The 21,595-nt window shown below is 39.3% G+C and overlaps 1 protein-coding gene across 3 annotated transcripts in view; it reads left to right on the top strand.

Annotated features, from left to right (window-relative positions):
• The window catches only part of GIGYF2 (GRB10 interacting GYF protein 2), a 133,079-nt gene that overhangs the window by 70,118 nt on the left and 41,366 nt on the right, over nucleotides 1-21,595 (top strand). For 2 of the 3 annotated variants that reach the window (XM_040231776.1, XM_040231775.1), the window contains 6 exons: nucleotides 7,443-7,622; nucleotides 11,477-11,694; nucleotides 11,786-11,948; nucleotides 12,028-12,213; nucleotides 16,440-16,636; nucleotides 17,576-17,735. In XM_040231776.1, coding sequence (XP_040087710.1) covers nucleotides 7,443-7,622; nucleotides 11,477-11,694; nucleotides 11,786-11,948; nucleotides 12,028-12,213; nucleotides 16,440-16,636; nucleotides 17,576-17,735 — 1,104 coding nt within the window. The remainder of the gene's footprint in view (nucleotides 1-7,442; nucleotides 7,623-11,476; nucleotides 11,695-11,785; nucleotides 11,949-12,027; nucleotides 12,214-16,439; nucleotides 16,637-17,575; nucleotides 17,736-21,595) is intronic. The other variant, XM_040231777.1, reaches the window with a different exon arrangement.

Genomic DNA, 21,595 nt, shown 5'->3' on the forward strand with positions numbered 1-21,595 from the left:
GCATCAGTCTTTTCCCTCAGGGGTTAGGATGGGAGAAAAATTACAAATATCTGGATGTAGACTTTAAACTACTCCATCCTAGTTACCCTGAGCTTTGTTTACAATTGAGGGGGAAAAGAAAATATCAGTACCTGGATGGGATTCCCTTTCACTGTTTTTTTGGTATTAGGAAATATTTTTAGTGTTAATCAAAGAATCTGTATCTGAATAGAAGAATACAGAGTTACTTGTTAGAAACATTTGCACATAAACAAGCTTCAAAGTCTGTCCCATAATTCCACTTTTGCTTTTGGAGTTTGGGCACTTGTAAGTTCCAAGTCTCACAGCTGTAGATTTTGTTGGCTGAGTGCCCTTTTGCTCCATCTGAAGTTTTCCATAAACACCATTTCTGGCTGCAAGTCAAACATGCACACAGGTGCCCTTTCACTGCTCTTTCTCCTTAGGAAGTCTACTCAATTAGACCAGACTAAAACCAATATTGCATTTTAATTTTATATTATTTTTAGAAGAGTCCTATGTAGACTTAATACATTAAGGCAGAACCAACCAAGTGTCTACTGCCATTGGGGAAAGTATTTATATATGTAGTGCATTGTACTTTTAGCACTTTCTGTATATCCTGAAGATGAGTGAATATAAAATACACAGTTTTTACAGGTAGTACAGTTTGCTCATAAAACTGTCACGTTTGCCGTATTGAATGCCACTGTATTTCTTTACCTTTTAGGGGTCATAGATACCTTTGAGACTCTGGCAGAAACATTAGACCCTTTCCCCTGAAAAAAAGGCATGCCCGTGTGCTATGCACTTCCAGTTTAAGGATTCACTACCCCCAAGCTCTCTTGTTGGCTCTGGTTAGGAATATTTGGTTCAGGCATCAATTTTTAAGTTATTTAATTATGTTTACTTTTAATCATCTTGTTTACAAGTTAATCTGTTAAGATTTTTTAAAAAGTCAGCTGAAACATTTGGTTACTCAGCTTTGTCATATTGCAGATGTTACAGAAGGAGAAAGACTTAAGTGCTGAGAAAGGCCATGTGGGTGTCCCTCATTCATTTTAGCCCTGGTCACTGTGGAGCCCTATAATTTTTAGACCTTAAAGGAACTTTGCTAGATACTGTCTTTTGAGTTGCCCGTGAACAACTTTATCATTTAATTGTATCAGTAATACACAAATATGTATTTATTTAACTCATTATAGAGTTGACGTTCTCTTTGGAACCCCCCCACTTCCCACCCAGATTTACAAAAATATAAATCTGCTGTAATCATTTAGGTTGTAAAGGATTTATTTTCATGTTTTAGAGCAATTCTTTGCATATGGGGTAGTTTTGGAAATGTGTATATTATTAGATGGTACTTAAAGTCATTTTTTCCCCTCAAGATACTTATTTCAAGTAAAATTGTTATATTGTTAATATATGAGTTGATCTTAACATTGTTTTAGGGGTATACATTTTGACATCATTTGTCTGCTGGAAGATTAACAAATTTAGTTCCCTTTAGGAATCTTGGCAGTCTCTAGCCTCAAGCTTTTCTGTGCATATCTACTTTTTTTTTTTTAAGAGTACTTTACACTTAGATCTTAGAACTTCCTCTTTCTGCTTTAGTTTTTACAGCATTTTTGGCTGCTTCTGATGGGTTTAATTTGTGAGTAAACCCTGCATTAGGAGTTTGAACATCTGTGTTCTCTTTCTGCTTTAGTCACTACTCAGCTGGGTGATGGGGTTCTCTGGTAGCTCAGATGATAACGAATCCACCTGCAATGGGGGAGACCTGGGTTCCATCCCTGGGTTGGGAAGATTCCCCTGGAGGAGGTCATGGCAGCCCACTTTAGTATTCTTGCCTGAAGAATCCCATGGACAGAGGAGCCTGGTGGGCTACAGTCCATGGGGTCTCAAAGAGTCAGATACGACTGAGTGACTAAGTACAACATAGCACAGCTGTGTGACTGTGAGAGATCCCCCTAGGGGTATCCCTTTCCTCACAGGAATAATGGAGGTGATAAAGTTTGATTCAACCCTTGTGGTAACTGAAGATCGTATGAGATATTTCAATAAATTTCGTCAGTGTGTAAGCTATCAACTCATTTGTTTATATGTGTATCCCTGGGCAGTGGACCAGGAGGGGTAAGTGTTGTGTCTTAAGTCTCTTCTTTATTTTAATCCTGTGTTTTTAATATCAATATTTGTCCCTGGAGAAAGCTCTCATCTTAATGTGCCAGAGGTTTGAGTAAACAAACAAACAAAAAATGATAAAGTAGTACTATTTCTTTGGGAAAGTACTCAGTAGTACTTAGCACTAAGTTGAATATACCTTATGGCCAGCAGTTTCACTCCTAGGTGAAGACCAACAGAAATGCAAACATATGCTTACCAAATTTCATATTCAAGAATGTTTGTCACAGCACAGTTTATAATAGCAAAAAAAATAGAAACAACCAAAATCAGTAGTAGAGTAATATATTGTGATAATATGATGCTGAAGCTGAAACTCCAGTACTTTGGCCACCTCATGCGAAGAGTTGACTCATTGGAAAAGACTCTGATGCTGGGAGGGATTGGGGGCAGGAGGAGAAGGGGCCAACAGAGGATGAGATGGCTGGATGGCATCACTGACTCGATGGACGTGAGTTTGAGTGAACTCCGGGAGTTGGTGATGGACAGGGAGGCCTGGCGTGCTGTGATTCATGGGGTTGCAAAGAGTCGGACACAACAGAGCGACTGAACTGAACTGAATATATTGTAATATATTGTTCATACAATGAAATCCCATATCACAGTGCAAAAGAACAAGCTTCTGTTCTCTGTAACGATGTGGGTGAATTTCCTGTAATGTTCAGTGAAAGAAGCCAGACGCAGTACAGAATGAGAGAAAATACTTGCAAACAGTGTGACAAGGACTTAATTTCCAGAATACACAAACAGCTCACACAATCAGCAACAATAACTAGACAACCTAAGTGATCTAAATAGACATTCTCCAAAGAAGAAATAGAAATGACCAGTAGGACATGGAAGGATGCTAAATGTCTCTAATTATTAGAGAAATTCAAATCAAAACCACAATGAGGTACCCCCTCACTGTAATGGGCTAGTGTTTATGTAAATTCAGGCAGCTGAAAACAGCAGATAATATGAAAAATCTTTGATTTGGAAACTCATATTTAAGCCACATTAGTATACTGTGTTACAACCATTAATGTAGAAAAGCTTCAAAGAGGTAGCAGCACTTAGCTTTGATCATCTTAAGTGATCTGGTGGTTTTACCTACACCTTTTTTTGAGAAGGAGAAAAAGGTATGTCACTGTATGAAATCTGTCATTTGACCTAGTAATTTTACTCTTTAAAGTTTTTTCAGAAGAAGTGGTTCAGAAAAGCAACACACGTATCACACAGATATCTCTTCCTAAGTTATCTAGTTCTCAATAAATTAGTTATGAAGTAAGTGTCCAGTGGGGAATTACCTGGCAGTTTTGCAATAGCAGCACGGTAAACCTAGTATATATCCATTCATATTAAGTTGGGCATGACCTAGCAACTGAACAACAACAAAGATACATGATCACAGAGAAATAGTTGTTGTTTAAATGAAAAGTAGGTTTTGAAATAGTGGGTATACTGATTGAAACTATGTTTTAAAAATGTTATGTGAAAGCTAGCCATAAGTGCATACAGTTTTATTTCCAAGATAGAGGAATTGGTATTTTTATTTTTAGTATCTTTAATATTTTTTTTGCAACTTACCGTCTGTTAGAAAAAATTCTAATGACCAGTTTTTGATCGGTTAAGCATTTTGCCGTCAGTTCAGTTCAGTCGCTCAGTCGTGTACGACTCTTTGCAACCCCATGAACCGCAGCATGCCAGGCCTCCCTGTCCATCACCAACTCCTGAACTCCACCCAAACCCATGTCCATTGAGTCAGTGATGCCATCCAACTATCTCATTCTCCATCATCCCCTTCTCCTCCTGCCCTCAGTCTTTCCCAGCATCAGGGTCTTTTCAAATGAGTCAGCTCTTCACATCAAGTGGCCAAAATATTGCAGTTTCAGCTTCAACATCAGTCTTTCCAGTGAACACCCAGGACTGATCTCCTTTAGGATGGACTGGTTGGATCTCCTTGCAGTCCAAGGGACTCTCAAGAGTCTTCTCCAACACCACAGTTCAAAAGCATTAATTCTTCTGTGCTCAGCTTTCTTTATAGTCCAACTCTCACATCCATACATGACCATTGGAAAAACCATAGCCTTGACTAGATGGACCTTTGTTGCCAAAGTAATGTCTCTGCTTTTTAATATGCTGTCTAGGTTGGTCATAACTTTCCTTCCAAGGAGTAAGCGTCTTTTAATTTCATGGCTGAAGTCACCATCTGCAGTGATCTTGGAGCCCAGAAAAATAAAGTCAACCACTGTTTCCACTGTTTCCCCATCTATTTGCCATGAAGTGATGGGAGCAGATGCCATGATCTTAGTTTTCTGAATGTTGAGCTTTAAGCCAACTCTTTTCACTCTCCTCTTCACTTTCATCAAGAGGCTCTTTAGTTCTTCTTCACTTTCTGCCATAAGGGTGGTGTCATCTGCATATCTGAGGTTATTGATATTTCTCCTGGCAATCTTGATTCCAGCTTATGCTTCCTCCAGCCCAGCATTTCTCATGATGTACTCTGCATATAAATTAAATAAGCTGGGTGACAATATACAGCCTTAACGTAGTATTTTTCCTATTTGGAAACAGTCTTTTGTTCCACGTCCAGTTTTAACTGTTGTTCCTGACCTGTGTACAGGTTTCTCAAGAGGCAGGTCAGGTGGTCTGGTATTCCCATCTCTTTCAGAATTTTCCACAGTTTATTGTAATCCACACAGTCAAAGGCTTTGGCATAGTCATTAGTGGGTGTTCTTTGCGAGGTAGAGGGGTGCAGCACTTATTTTGCTGCCTTCATTACTTCTCAGAGCTTTAGTGTAAAAGTAGATGGAAATGAGTGTTTTGATCAGCTCGTCCATCAGGTATTTGTATTCCCAGTGTGCCTGGCACGTATTACTTGAGACTGAAAGATTACATAGGTTAAAAGTTATTTCCTATTGCTTACCAGTTTATACACATTAGGGATTTCTTTGTTTTAAATTTTTCTTCTGTGTGTATAGCTGTATTTTTCATCAGGTCATATAATAGATGTGGGAGATGTGGGCTTTGTAAAATGTCTCGTCCCTTCTTATTCTTAGCAGGAGAGCTTGGAACATCTAACCTTTCTAACCCAAGGGAAGATGTGGAATGTACCTATAGTTGAACTCATAAAACTTGGTACTTGGTGTGCAATAAATATTTGTTAAATGAGTCAGAAGATTAACGTGAAAATTGTAGTTATGTCATTTAAACAGTGGTATGTGATTTTGGACAGTTCCCATAGGTTATCTTTTTGATCCTCAATATTCTCAGCTGTAAAATTGGAAAAATAATTTCTAATACTGAGGATTGTTACGAAGATTAAATTGGTTAACTGAGTGTTTTTGTTAACTATGGCCGTGTAACAAGTTACTCCACAACTTCGTGGCTGAAAACAGCAAGCATTTATTTTCTCAGTCTCTGTGGGCCAGGAAGAAGCAGCTTGGCTCCGTCTCTTAGCTTAGGTCTGGCCTGGGTCTTCTGTGCAGCTTCAGTCATTTCAGGGCTCGACTGGGGTTGGATCCACTTCCACGCCCACCCACGAGGCTGTTGGCAAGCCTTAGCGTGGGCTTCTCACATGGCTGCCTCACAGCAGGACTGCTGGATTCCCTCAGAGAGAGCATCCAGGATGGAAGTTCTTAGCTCAGTATCAGAAGTGACATCTCAATCAGGTCTACTGGATTCTGTTTGTTAGGAGCAAGTCAGTAAGTCCGGCCCACACTTAAGATGAGGTAATTACACAAAGATCAGAAGACAGGGATTGTTGAAAAATTGTCTTGGAGGCTGCCTATAGTAATAAGATTTTGCCCAGCAAATAATTGTACTTCCCCATTCCAAGATATTTTATTGTGTAATAGAACAACCCAAATGAACTTTTTGGCCAGTAATAAGATTTTTCCCAGCAAATAATTGTACCCCTCCCATTCCAAGATATTTTATCATGTAATAGAACAACCCAAACAAACTTTTTGGCCAACCCAGTACTTGATAACAACCTAATAACTGTTTGGGTAAACAGGATAAGGACTCTTTAATACATGTGAAATGGAATATAAGAGGATGAGCAGAATTTCCTCATTTTCAAGTATACAATTTTTTTCACTTTAATACGGTTTATTGAAAAGAATTGAGATTATCGCTGAAAGAATATGTAACTTTTATAAAGTGAGGATTCCAGTGTATGTTTTAGATTTTCAACCACATACTTTAATGTGAAATATTCTGTAGTTTGTTATGAATTACATATGTTAGCACATGTGGTATAGTTACAGTGACTAACAAATTTGTATGGTTTAGGTTTCTTTTGTCTTTTGAAAGTACCAATTTAGTTTTCTAGGTATAACAGTCTCTCTTTTACTGTTAATGTAACTCTTGAGTTGTATCCAGTTAGACATAACTTAGCTTTGAATTTTGTTCAAAAGCAATTTGTTGTATGCCTATAATGCCCTGGGTGCCAGAATAAATGACAAGTTGTAGCTTATACTTCCTATTTCTGAGTTTAGAATCTGTTTGGAATAAAAGAGAGGTTGACAGAATCACTGATAGAAGTTGATATTAAATACGTTGATTTACTAAATCAGATAGTTAAAAGTATTGTACAACTTAGGGAAAAAAAGGATATACTGGTAAGGAAGGATTGCCAGGTGAAAATAGGAAGGGTACAAAGCAGTCCATGTAATAATCTGAGGGTAGCGTGGGAATGTGAATGAAGAATCTGTATATACATGCGTAACTATGAAGTGAAGTGAAGTAGCTCAGTCGTGTCCGACTCTTTGCGACCCTGTGGACTGTAGCCTACCAGGCTCCTCCCTCCATGGGATTCTCCAGGCAAGAATACTGGAGTGGGTTGCCATTTCTCCAGGGGATCTTCCCAACCCAGGGATTGAACCTGGGTCTCCCACATTGCAGGCAGACGCTTTAACCTCTGAGCCACCAGGGTATGCTATGCGTAAGTATAGCCATGGTCAATTTTTGAAAGGCTTTAAAAGAAGCTGTTGATGGTAGTTTTACTCTGGGGAATCTTGTGTAGGGGACGGTTGATTTACTTTTCACTGCATGACTTAAAAAAAAGCACATATTAGTTGTGTTTGGAAAAATAATTGCTCAGTCTTTGAACATTCAGCTTTAAGAAATGTGTCTAATAATATATATCCACATATATTTTATTTCTACTGCCTGAACATTGAGAGGGACATATTTGCAGAAAAGCTTGATTTGAGCAGTTAAGTCTATTTTCAAAATCCTTGCTGGCTGAGGCTTACGGTTACTCAATTTCTTTACAGGGAGACCAAATTTTGAGGAAGGTGGACCAGTGTCAGTGGGAAGAAAGCATGAATTTATACGATCAGAGAGTGAAAATTGGCGTATTTTCAGAGAGGAACAGAATGGAGAAGATGAAGATGGAGGCTGGCGACTAGCTGGATCGAGAAGGGATGGAGAAAGGTGGCGGCCCCACAGCCCTGGTAAGAACCCTGTTGAGCACACAGGGACCCAAGGAAACAAGGATTTTGCAGGAATTCTTAAGAATAAAGTAGAAAACCTAAACCAATAAAAAAGAGAGGAGTCATATTTATGTTGTCACACTCAGTCTTGTTACCACATAAAACATTTAACATAAAAATTCCCCACACCTGTTCAGTTGATTAGGAAAAGTCATTCTTTTTCTGGGGCAGTGTGGTTTAATGGAAAGCACCTGCCCTTAACTGTGAAAATGAGAAAGGATTTCATTTGGTTTATCTAAGTCTCTAAATCTTTTTTCAGGATGCTTTTTAATGTGGTAATTTTATGCTTACTTAGGAATACGTGCTCTCCCTGAAGTGAGGTTTTTTTTCTCTGCATAAGAAAGGATTTATTCTTTTTTTTGTTCTGAAAATGTGATTTCTTATTTGAAGAATAAACTTTAAACCTAGGTCAGAAGCAAAAGCATAAGTTTATCCTTTTGTCCCTCTAACTTTTGAAAAAGGAGAGACAATAGTCATCATTAGTGGTTTTGTAAGTTCTTCTGTTTGACTCTTAAGAAGGCTTCAAACTGTTCTTCCTGACATTAGATATGCTGGTAATTGAAGACACTAGTGCTTTGTGTCAAAGTTCGTTCCCTACCCAAGTGCTGATTCCATGCCTCATGATCGTCAGATGCCCCTGCAGTTTGAATCTCGGGTCATGCAGAACTGAAGCATACAAAGAGTGTGTACATGTCTTTTGAATTTCACATGCATAACATTATTTTATGTACTGACTGTATGCCAAGGAAGCTTACTTTAATAGAGGAAGATATAATGTAATGCTGGAAAAGATTGAAGGCAGAAGGAGAAGGGGACGACAGAGGATGAGATGGGTTAGATGGCATCACCGACTCGACGGACGTGAGCCTGAGTAAGCTCCAGGAGTTGGTGCAGTCCATGGGGTCTCAGAGTCGGACACAACTGAGTGACTGAACTGAACTGATAGTAATGTAAACTGTTTTCATTTACTTAAAAGAAGTTGATTAACAAATCATTGGCCTGAGTAAACATTGTAACTGGTCTTTAGGGTCCTTTATGGAGTTGTGGATAGGTGGAAACTTATTGAAGTTAATCATTGGATAGAGTCATAATCCTTTTACCTCAACTCCTCACTGGCTGCCTCTTGGGAGAGATTTCTGTCATTAGTGGGCATTGTTTGCATCACAGTTATCTAGGCAGTTCTTATCAGTCTGTGTCCTGGGCAGCCAGATCTTAGAGTTCTCTTCAGGGCATTATGGGATTTTGTGCTGAGCTTGCCTGTAAGCAGAGGGGCTTGTAGACTATGTTCCCAACAAACATTCAGTGAAAGAATGGACGGGATCTGGGCTGAGTGAGAAGAAAATTCCAGCTGATCAAAAACAAACAAGGTGAATGTTTTGGAAGATGAACAGTGTTTCTGAGCCCGAACGTCTAATGTTCATTCTATTAAAGTGAGTTAAAAGTAAAACATCAGTGTTATATTCTTCCACTTACCACCTCACCCAAGAGCTTAGATTTTGGATATATATTGCCTCTTTTTTTGTCTCCTATCTTTTGTAAATCTTTCTTTCCAGTGAAATTTGACTTTCACGTGAGTTTCAGTTTTGTCATCAACTTGGTAATTTTCCAGTTCTTTATTAAAAGAATGGATTACCATTTATTTTAAAAAGACAGTTTGTGTGACATAAAGATATATGGGGGCTGAACAGTATAAATATGCATTAAAAAATCTACTTTTTTAACCCAGCATATTAAAAGCAAGTCTGATTATATCAGTTATTAGTTACTATCTTAATATTTTAATTAATCTTTTATTAGATTTGATTAAAATTTTAAATACAGTGATTTTGACTTAAGAAAATAGTATCATAATTTAGTTCAGATTTAAGGTCTGTAAAGCAGTGGTCAGTCTTAATAAGCTATAGATGTGCCTTATCTGCTACATTTAGTTTCATGAATAAAATTTTATTAACTATTTAAGACAACAAGGCAATTATAGGGTGTAGTTTTATTAAAGTACGTCTCACAGCTGGGAACGTATGGAATTGGGAGCATTAAGGACAGCAGAGCACCCGCTCTGGGAGGTGAGCTTAGGAAACTTAGAGGGAAACATGAGCCACATGCCTAGAAGGATAGATTCCTATCGCAGTGCATACTTAGAAACGAGAGCAGCAGACAGAGCACTCTGGAATTCAGCTTTTGATCATGAATACTTCTTTGGGATAATGGCTCTAGTTTACATTTAGACAATCTGGTTATAAAACTCCTTCATTTTCATAGGAGGCAATAAATTGTGTTTTGTTGTTGTAAGTAAAGTGTGGGAAGTGGGAGAATAAAGTTTCCTTCCCTTTTTGTAAGTGACTTATGGGACTTCCCTGGTGGCTCAGACAGTAAAAAAAGAATCTGCCTGCAGTGCAGAAGACCTGGGTTCAATCCCTGGTTGTAGATAATCCCCTGGAGAAGGAAATGGCAACCCACTCCAGTATCCTTGTCTGGAGAATATCTTTAACAGAGGGACCTGGTGGGCTACAGTCCATGGAGTCACAAAGAGTTAGACATGCCTGAGTGAGTAACACTTTCACACTTTCACATTAAGAGTCTTATAAGATGCTACCTGTATTTGATATTTTAACATTTTGCCCTTTGGTTTTCAGTTTGAGTTTTAGATCACAGGTTTTAGCAAATTGGGCCTCAAGAGTACAGTAACATTTAACTTTGACCTCCTTTTTTTTTTTTTTTTTTTTTTGCGTATCTCCCTCGGAGAAAGCAGTCAAGGATATAAAATCATAATAGGATAAAACTTGCATCTCTTTTTAAGACTCTCTTAGATTCAGATTTGTCAGTATTAACAAGAGGACTCCCCCCCGCACCTGTTTTTTGTTTGTTTTTTTTTTTACTTAGATCTTTTCTTCTTGGGCAGTTATTTTCTGTTGGAAAGTAGATGTTCTAAGTAATATGCAAGGGTGGATTTAGGAATGTCCCTGGGGGTATTCCACGGAAATTAAAACTCCCTAGAGAGAGTTAAGAGATGAGAGAAAAGGGAAAGGAAAGTAAGCCTGTTGCTCTGGAAAGAGCAGTAGAGGATGCAGGATTGGATTCCAGTTCCTTTGTTATGCAGGTTACTTCTGCTGTCAGAGGTTTTGTTTCATAAACTATATAATTGGGATAGTGGGCCAGATATGACATGTCAGTGCTGTAATTTCATGATTGTTTTGGGAAGTGGGGAGGAATCAGAATTACCAGTGGGATCCTGAGGCTGGTGGGTGGACATGATGAGCCTGGTATTAAGAATTGACATAATAGCATCATGTCGTGGATATTGTTATATTATCAAGGGGGCTGATCTTATCCATAAAGAATGATATTTTCATCAGAAGAGAGAAAATGATTTAAGACTTACCAAAGGGAGAACATGCATGGACTCAGGATGGAAGGATATCCAGTGCGTAAGTCTAGGCTAGGAGTGGGCCGCGTGAATGACTGATCAACCTTTCAGTCAGACATTCAGTTCTAGAGCTTATTAAAAGTAGATACTTTGAAGAAGTGTCCTTTAAAAGTGGTTTTCTTTAAGTTTATCTTTAAAGGCTTTAGAGTATGTTGTGATAGTAGTTTATGAAGATAACTCCTGTTGTCACTTACTGAGGGTACATAGAATATAATAGTGAACTTCGAGCTTCGTTTTGTTTGCTTCATTGCCTACTTTTCTCTTTATAGGTTGATCCATTTGCATTAGCTGTCAGTTGTAATTTTCTCCTTTGTTTCCTGTCCATGGTTTTCTCTTTATCGAATACTGCCATAAAACTTCTCTAAGGTTTGTGTCCTCCTCCTCATCCCAGATGGCCCTCGTTCTGCAGGCTGGCGGGAACACATGGAACGTCGGCGAAGGTTTGAGTTTGATTTTCGAGATCGGGATGATGAACGGGGTTACCGAAGGGTGCGCTCTGGCAGTGGAAGCATAGATGATGACAGGGATAGCTTGCCTGAGTGGTGCTTGGAGGATGCTGAAGAGGAAATGGGCACATTTGACTCATCTGGTGCTTTCCTCTCTCTGAAGGTAAGAAATTTGTTTTAAATATTATCACAGGTACTGACCTTTTTCCAAATCCAAATATGCTGTTCATCTTTGGCTTTATTTCTCCCTATAGAAAGTACAGAAAGAGCCTATTCCAGAAGAGCAGGAGATGGACTTCCGACCTGCAGAAGAAGGGGAGGAGTGCTCTGACTCTGAGGGCAGCCATAATGAGGAAGCCAAAGAGCCCGAGAAGACACATAAGGAGGAGGCAGAGAAGACAGGCAGAGTAGGAGTTGGTAAGGCTCATTTTGCCCTTTATTTTCAATCAAACTTAAGTTTCCTAAGTTGTTAATTTAAGATTGCTTCCTATTGCAGAAGCTAGTGAGGAAACACCCCAGACCTCCTCTTCATCTGCTAGACCAGTTTCTCCTTCAGACCAACCTCAGGAAGCACCACAGTTTGAGAGGAAAGAGGAATCCAAAACTGAGCAAATGGAAAAAGCTGAAGAAGAGAGTCGGACAGAAAATAGTCTGTCAACCAAAGTGTCCAGCAGGGGGGATGGTATGTATTTATGAGAGTCAGCAAGCCAGACTTGGATTTTGCTGGGACTGGTGATTAAATGATGTGATAGGCTTCAGTTTTGCCTCTTTGAACTGCTTCTAGTGGTGGATTATTGGAATAGGTTATTTTACCTGTGTGTGTGCATGCTCAGTCACTTCAGTTATGTCCAACTCTGTGAGACCCTATAGACTATAGCCTGCCGGGCTCCTTTGTCCATGGGAGTCTCCAGGCAAGAATACTGGAGTGGGTTGTCATGCCGTACTCCTGGGGATCTTCCTGACCCAGGGATCAAATGGGAATCTGCTTTGCAGGCAGATTCTTTACCACTGAGTCACAGGGGAAGCCCATTTTACCAGTCAGCCTACTCAAACACTGCTTCCCCTGTGTATCTATCCCAGAATTCATCAAAACAATTAGAAGCAGCAAGGTACTATCACTTCCTAGGGGTACAACCACCCTGGTATCAGTCAAGCAAACTGGATTTGGGATCCTCTGCAGTAGTTTGATTTCTGTATCAGATTCCTTTTATGTAATGGCTGTGTATGTGTCCAGATGACAGGCCATAATGCCATTGTTTCAAAGAGGCCAAGATAACTCTGTGGAAGACCCATCACCTTTGCTAGAGAATAAGCTTAAAGTATATCTCCTTTTCCAGTGTTACTGTATTGATTTTAAGTTGCTCATACACCTTAACAGGCAATATTAATGTTCATTTCCATGTTGCTTTTTGTATGTACTAAAAAATGGCAGTGTAATGCCTGATATGGAAAGGTAATTGATTTATTCACAATGAAAATTAGGGCTTCCCTGATAGCTCAGTTGGTAAAGAATCCACCTGCAAGGCAGGAGACCCTGGTTCAACTCCTGGGTCAGGAAGATCCTCTGGAGATAGGATAGGCTACCCACTCCAGTGTTCTTGGGCTTCCGTTGTGGCTCAGTTGGTAAAGAATCCACCTGCAAATGAGGGAGATCTGGGTTTGATCCCTAGTTCGGGAAGATCCCCTGGAGAAGGGAAAGGCTACCCACTCCAGTATTCTCGCCTGGAGAATTCCATGGACTGTGTTGCAAAGGGTCAGATACTACCGAGCACCTTTCACTTTCACCATGAAAATTCATGCCTGTTAACTTGGCCTGTGAGAACCTTGCATGATCTAGCATCTGCCCTGCCTTTGCAGTTTCAGCACTAAACTCTGTCTGTACTTTGTACTCTATTCGTCAGCTTCACAACCTGTTAGTCCTGATATGTGCCTTGTTCTCTTGCCTTTGTGTCTTAGCATAGTGCCTTAGCATATGCTGTTTTCTGTGCCTGAAACTCTCCTCACCCCAAAGTCCCAAGCTAGATTAGGTGTCTTCTCCTTAAACAGCCAGCACTGTTTCTGAAGAACAACATTATGAAGAACTGTTTGTTCTTTCTCTTGCCCAGTAAATACTATTTTGAGAGCCTGAACCAAGGATTTTTTTTCCTTCCATTTTTTTTATGTTTGTAACAAAGCTAAATGAATGAATTCAGCAAGTATTTGAATCTCTACTGTATATATCAGGTACCATGGGACTTGTACATTTTGAGACCTCTTTCATTTGTAGTAGTAATTTTTCAGCTATGCTATGCCTCGAAATTATTTGTGGTTCATACTTCTAAATGTACACATCTAGGGCCTTATTCTAGGAGCTTTTAGGGTGGGGTCTAGACACGTATCTTTTGGGAAAGCTGCATAAATGTGCATTGAGGATTGAAACTCTGGACTTAACAGTTTATAGGGGAAATAAAGCATGTGCATATCAGTAACCTAGGACCAAAAAAATACGAATTCATGATTGGCATACTCCTGGAATAATCAGGAAGCAAGTGTCTTTGACCTTGTCTTAAAATAATAAGTAGAATTTGGAGTTAGGTATAGCAGGATGAATTAGGAGAGTGCATTCCAGTAGTAGGTTGCAGTGAAAGCTACAGTGAAGAAATGGGGCTGATCCAAGCATGGGCAGGAAATCAGCTTCTGTTTTTATTTAGATGAAGTATGAGATGTGAAAAGGCGGCTGGTGGGAAACATGGTTGGAACGTATATTTGAAAGCTGTGTGTGAGGGTAGATTGTGTTGACAGAGGGCTGCTCTGTGACCTGTTGGTGTCCTGAGCAGTGCACTTGTAAGGGGAGGAAGTGGCAGATGAGATTTCACAGTAAAAATTGACAGGACATAGTTACTGCTTGTTGTTTATTAGGGCAAGGAGGAAGGAAGAGTCAAAGATGAATGAGGTGTGTGAGAGGATTTCAGTTCAGTTCAGTCACTCAGTCGTGTCCGACTCTTTGCGACCCCATGAATCGCAGCACGCCAGGCCTCCCTGTCCATCACCAACTCCCGGAGTTCACTCAGATTCACATCCATCGAGTCAGTGATGGATCCAGCCATCTCATCCTCAGTTGTCCCCTTCTCCTCCTGCCCCCAATCCCTCCCAGCATCAAAGTCTTTTCCAATGAGTCAGCTCTTCGCATGAGGTGGCCAAAGTACTGGAGTTTCAGCTTTAGCATCATTCCTTCCAAAGAATTCCAGGGTCGATCTCCTTCAGAGTGGACTTGTTGGATCTCCTTGCAGTCCAAGGGACTCTCAAGAGTCTTCAACACCACAGTTCAAATGCATCAATTCTTCGGCGCTCAGCCTTCTTCACAGTCCAACTCTCACATCCATACATGACCACTGGAAAAACCATAAAAGCCTTGACTAGACGGGCCTTAGTCGGCAAAGTAACGTCTCTGCTTTTGAATATGCTATCTAGGGTATCCTTAATAGAAAAAGAGTGGAAGTTTTGAGGAGCACATTTGGGAGGGGAGAGAACAAATTCAGGTTATGAACATGGAGTCTGAGGTGTTCGTGAGAAATTCGGTAGAGATGGCCAGAGAGCAGTTGAGAGTGAGGGGACTGTAGCTCAATGGGACGAGTTCTGGGCCACAGAGAGAATGAACATTTAAAAGATTACATGCAGTGTTAGGAGTGAGAAGAAGTGGACTGAGAACAGAACCTGGGTAATCCCTATTTTTAGAGGGTAGATAGAGGAGCCAGAGAATAATCTTGGCAAGGCAAGAGGAAGAGTGCAGGAAAAGGAAGGAAGGAGAACGTTCCAGTTTAGAATTGGGAAGATAATGTCAGACCTAAGGTTCAGTGATGGGGACGAGGAAAAACCATTGTGTTTGAGCACTTTGGGTGAATGCTTATCTTTGGGAGAGAAACTTTCTGGCCGTTGGAAGTGGAAGTTACCTTATAGCTGGTATGGGTGGTGGTGAAGTAGAGAAAGTTGTATAGACGTCACACTATCCTTTTAAGAAGTCTGTCAAAGGGTGGAGAGGAACGGGAATTTGGAGAAGCTTGCTGTAATTGAACAAACAAGATTTCAAAGGGGAAACTACAATTGTATCTAATTACTTCCATCCCCCTTTCCTCCTCAAGAGCCTGAGTACTGAGAGGTTAGAAATAGGAACCAAGACAGAACCTCTTTTGTAGTCTTTACTCTTATTGTGAAGAACCTCCTGCTCTGTACAGGTAGACCCAGTGAACTTTTTGTTACCCTGCAGAATGTGTTGAATTGTGGTCATTATAAGTCGAAATAGGTAATTATTCAAAGTAATAACAGATGTTTTTAATAAAGGTTTTTATGCTTCTCTTGTAGCTCAGCTGGTAAAGAACCCGCCTGCAATGTGGGAGACCTGGTTTCCATCCCTGGGTTGGGAAGATCCCCTAGAGAAGGAAAAGGCTACCCACTCCAGTATTCTGGCCTGGAGAATTCCGTGGACTGTATAATCCATGGAGTCATTAAGAATTGGACATGACCGAGCGACTTTCACTTTCACATGCTGAGATACGGTGTCTTTGAGGAGATTTGCAGTGCTGTTTGCTGTCTTTACAGCTAAGAGACATGATGTAAAGAAGGGATTGGACTAATTCTGTTTGTTTTCAAGAGATAGACCTATAACTGTTGGGTAGATACTCTAGTGACACAGTATGGCATTGCAGAAAGCCCTTTCTGGATGCCTTTTAATCTTATTTGCTGTCACCCTATGGAGGTAATCCATCATTCTGGGGAGGAATACACACTTCTCCAAAAGAAGTAGCAGCAGTGTTCATGACATGGTTCACAAATCTGTTGAGCCCATTTAGCACGCTGCTCAAGTTGATGCTTGTTATTCTTTCTAAGAGTCTCTTTTAGAGGATTTTCATCTGTCTACATTTTTTTCTCTAGAAGTGGTTCCTGATGTCCAGCAGCCCCTGTCGCAGATTCCTTCAGATACAGCCTCTCCGCTCCTCATCCTCCCGCCTCCTGTCCCCAGCCCTAGTCCTGCCCTCCGGCCAGTGGAGACGCCAGTCGTTGGTGCTCCTGGAATGGGCAGTGTTCCCACAGAGCCAGACGATGAAGAGGGTCTCAAACACTTGGAGCAGGTACAAGTCACATAATTCTTCTTTCTTTCCTCGCAAACTACCATAAAAATTGAAAAGCATTAAATGAATATTCAGAAATGGAACTTTTGTGCACTAGATTTTGTGTACTGAAAAACTTGTTTTTATGTCTAGTATTTATTTGTATGAGTAATTGTCTTTCAAATCGTTTCATGCTTTTAAGTTTCTGCTATGTAGTAGTCATTAAGTCAGGTTATTTTTTGCTCTTCTGAGGTTGCCCTGAGCTGTTTCCTTTTCTTTTTTCTTTTTGGAAATTAATGGAATGCCAGAAATGGCGAATACAAGCAGCTGTGGATAAGGCACTGTGTTGTCTATATTTTTCACCTAAAGTGTAACAGGGAAAACAGAAATACCATCATATTGATGTCTCTAGAGTTCCCTAACATTTTTATATACTGTTGCTTGTATGTAAGGTAAATGATAGCTTGCTTTCTACAGAGGAAATTCTCTTTCCTTCAGGGTACAGTAGTTGGTGGCAGGAAGTATTGCAGAAAGGAATAAAAACTTGTAAAAGATTATATTTGTAATATAATTGAGCTTTTTGATCTATTAACACGTTTTTGCAGATTTAGTTTGTATAATTTAGGATTATTTTTTTAAATGGCACTCTTAAGTGTGTTGATAAGATGCTTAGATTTTGATCTGTTCCAGTTTTAGTCTCATTTGAGTTTTCTTGATAATTTTGAAACCTTAAGCAAGACTTGATCCCCCTGAACCTGCCTTAGTTCACAAAGTTTCCCCCTTTGTGAAATGAGGATCATACCTATTTCATGGCATTATTGGATGAATAAATTGTTGCCTGCTGTGTCCTTTGCACAGTGCCTCTCACAGATCAAGTAGTCCAAAAGAGACAATTATGTGTACAAGTATTAATTTAGGATCATTTGTTTCCACAGTTCATTTTTTAATTTTTTCTCTTAGCAAGCTGAGAAAATGGTGGCTTATCTCCAAGACAGTGCACTAGATGATGAGAGACTGGCATCACAACTGCAAGAACACAGAGCTAAGGGAGTCTCAGTTCCACTGATGCATGAAGCGATGCAGAAGTGGTATTACAAAGATCCTCAGGGAGAGATTCAAGGTAGGGTGTTCCATTCTACTCTAAGTAGAGAAGTATGCCATTACCTCCAGATTCTCTAAGATGGTGATTCAGTCATTCAGTCACTCAGTCGTGTCCGGCTCTTTGCGACCCTGTGGACTGCAGCATGCCAGGCTTCCCTGTCCATCACCAACTCCCGGAGCTTGCTCAAACTCAAGTCCATTGAGTTGGTGATGCCATCCAGCCATCTCATCCTCTGTCATACCCTTCTTCTCCTGCCTTCAGTCTTTCCCAGCATCAGTCCTTCCAGTGAATATTCAGGACTGATTTCCTTTAGGATGGACTAATTGGATCTCCTTGCAGTCCAAGAGACTCTCAAGGGTTTTCTCCAACACCACAGTTCAAAAGCATGGTGATTATTTAACGTTAATTTGTGTAATCGTAGAACAAAAGTCAGCACTACAGGCTTTCTTCTTTTGTATAGACGTTTCATTAATAGGTTCCCTCCTTAGTACTTTACATTTCAATGATGGGAGGGAGTCCAGTGAAAATAATTTGAATACAAGGCAGATTGTGATCACTAATATGATGGGGCGGAGAATAGTCAGTATGCTTAAGACCCCCTCATTTCCGGCATGCCAGCTATTGACTGGGCAGTTGAGTTTCATACATTCACTGTATTTTAGGCACCTTATTAAAAAAGAAATTGGCAATCATCTTGGAAAAGCTTGTTTGAATGTTTCACTGAAATGGAGTTGATATCATAAATGACAAAAGAAATATTTAAAATATTTGAAAAGAGTACCATATTTTAAACTGATTGCTTAAAGTATGTGTATGGTATGTAAGTTAGATTAGAATGGGGAGACTATGTTGTGAAGAACCTCTGTTGATTTTTCATTTCTGCATTTTGAAGTTTTTGCTTGTAACCTGAATTTCGTTGTTGACTGTTACCTCTCTTTAACATAATTTCTTTTCTATCCTCAGTCCCCCTCCTGTGCTTTATTCTTCCTTATAGTATCTATCACTGTATGGCACTGTGTATATTTTTTGATTATCTGAATTTGCATGCCTGTAGAATGTTCTAATTAAAACATATACAGGTGTGTATTTTAATTATATTTATTTGGGATAATTATAGCTTTACAAACAGTTGTGAGAAATAATACAGAGAGTCTGTGTACCATTTACTCAGTTTACCCCAGTGGTAACCTCTTGTAAAACTTTAACAATATCACACCTAGGATATTGACACTGATACAGTCAAGATTCAGAACAGGCTCTGAACAGTCTTTAACAGAACAAAAGTTTTAAATTTTGATAAAGTGCAATTGATTATGAACACCTTTTTTCTTTTATGGATTGTGCTTTGGTTTAATTAAGAACTCTTTGCTGAACACATCTCAAAGATTTTATCCCTTTCCCCCTCCCAACTTATAGCTTTATGTTTTGTACTTAAGTTGGTATTCCATTTTGAGTTAATTTTTATATAAGGTATGTGATGTAGGTCAAGATTTTAGGGTTTTTTTGCCTGTGAATATCCAGCTGTACTGGTACTTTTTCCTCTGTCTTTTTTCTATCTGTCTTTCCTCCCTGAATTGTTCTTGTACTTTCTTCAAGATTTCGTTGAACATATTTATTTATGTTGGTTTATTTCTGGTTCTTTTTTCTTTTTCTCTTTTGGCCATGCTACATGGATTATGGGATCTTTGTTTCCCAACTAGGAATTGAACATCTGCCCCTGCAGCAGTCGCACAGAGCCCTAACCACTGAACTACCAGAAATTCCCTGGTTTCTTTATTCTTTATTTGATCTTGGTGTTTGTCCCTCCAGCCAATACTGTGTAGTCTTGATTATCCTAGCTATAAAGTGAGTCCTGAAATTGGGTGTACTGGTTCCTCCTGACTTCTTTTTTTCTAGTCTGCTTTTCCGTGTAAGTTTCTGAGTAATCCTGTTTATATAAACCAGAAACCTTGTGGAGATTCTAATAGTGCATATGTGTGTGCTGAGTTGCTTCAGTCGTGTCCAAGTCTTCTCGAACCTGTGGACTGTAACCCTCCAGGTTCCTCTGTCCATAGCATTCTCCAGGCGAGGATACTGGAATAGGTTGCTATGTAGGGATTGCGTTAAACTTCTATCGTTTTGAAGAGAATTGACAATCTTTACCATGTTCAGTCTTCCCATCCATGAATGTGGCATGTCTCTCAGTTTTTTTAGATCTTTAATTTCTTTCATCAGCACTGTAATTTTCAGTATAGATTCTGTACATATTTTATTAAATTTTTACCTAAGTATATGACTTTTTGAGCAGTTGTAAACCTTGCTGTATTTCAGTGTTTATTGCTACTGTGTATAATTGCATTTTAGAGGTCTGTGTATTCTGTGACCTTACTGAGCTCTTTTGTTAGTGCTAGGAGTTGTTTTGTTAGAGTCCATAGATGTTCTATGTAGACTGCTGTCATCTGCAGATAGGGATGGCTTTCTTTTTTCCTTTCCAATCTGTAAGCCTCTTTCCTTTTGTTGCGTTCCTGTATATTCCAAACTGTTAAGTAAGAGGGGTGAGAGCAGACAGACTTGCTTTGTTTATCCTACTTTTCTACCTTAGGGGGAACTTTAATAATAATTAAGGGGTCATGTTAACTGTTGAGTTTTTAGGTGCTGTTTATCTGGTTAAGGAAGTGCACTTTATTTTGAGAGCTTTTTATCATGATTGGATATTGGGTTTTGTCAAATGCTTTTTCTTTTACCCAGTTCAATATGATAGATTACATTGACTGGTTTCTGAATATTGAATCAGATTTTCATCCTTGGAATAAACTGGTCATGGTATGTAATTATAATTGCTGAATCTTAGTGATAAATTGTTTGGGATTTGTGTATCTCCATTCCTAAAGAATATTTTGTAGTTTTTTTTTTTTTTTTAATCAAGATAATGCTAGCTTCATAAAATGAACTGGCAATTATTTCTTCCCCTTCTGTTTTATGGACAACATTGTTTGGAACTGGTGTTAATCCTTGGGGTGTGTGTGGTTTTTGCTTTGTTAGTTTGCACTTCTTAACCTCCTACTCTTATTTGTTCCTTCCCCCCTTCCTTCTTCCCACTAGTAACCACTAATTTGTTCTTTCTGTCTATAAGTCTGTTTCTGTTGGGCTGTTTTTACTACTTAGTTGTATTTTTTAGATTCTACATATAAGTATCATATAGTATTTGTTTGTCTTTGATTTTACCAGTCCATCTATGTTTTTGCAAATAGAAAATTTTCATTCTTTTTTTTTTATGAGTGAGTAACATGCCATTATGGACTTCCCAGGTGTTGCTGTTGGCAGAGACCCCACCTGCCAATGCAGGTAGATGCAAGGGACATGGGTTCAGTCCCTGGGTCAGGAAGATAACCTGGAGGAGGGCCTGGCAAGCCACAGTCCATTGGGTTGCAGAGTTGAGCATGACTAAAGCAACTTAGCACATAGCACACAGCAGAGCATGCCTTTGTGTATATATATATACCACATCCTCCTTATACGTTTATCTGTTGACAGACACTTAGGTAGCTTCCATATCTTGGCAATTGTAAATAATGCTGCTGTAAACACTGGGATGCATATACTTTTTTGCATTAGTGTTTTTGTTTTATTTCAGACATGTATACCCAAGAAGGGAATTGCTGGGTCATATGGTAGTTCTGTTCTTAGTTTTTTTTTTGAGAAACATCCATATGTTTGCCACAGGGTGTTAATTGTTTAAATGTTTGGTAAAATTTTCCATTTGGAATATAAAAATTACAAATTCAAAAATCTTGATAGTTCCAGGACTGTTTATTAAGTTATCTATTCGATGCGAGTGAATTGTGATAGTTTATGCTTTTCGATCAGTTGGTCTGTATCATCTGAATTTATGCGTGTAG

Source organism: Oryx dammah, unplaced genomic scaffold, assembly GCF_014754425.2.
Source record: "Oryx dammah isolate SB20612 unplaced genomic scaffold, SCBI_Odam_1.1 HiC_scaffold_28, whole genome shotgun sequence".
In the NCBI taxonomy this organism is placed as follows: Eukaryota; Metazoa; Chordata; class Mammalia; order Artiodactyla; family Bovidae; genus Oryx; species Oryx dammah.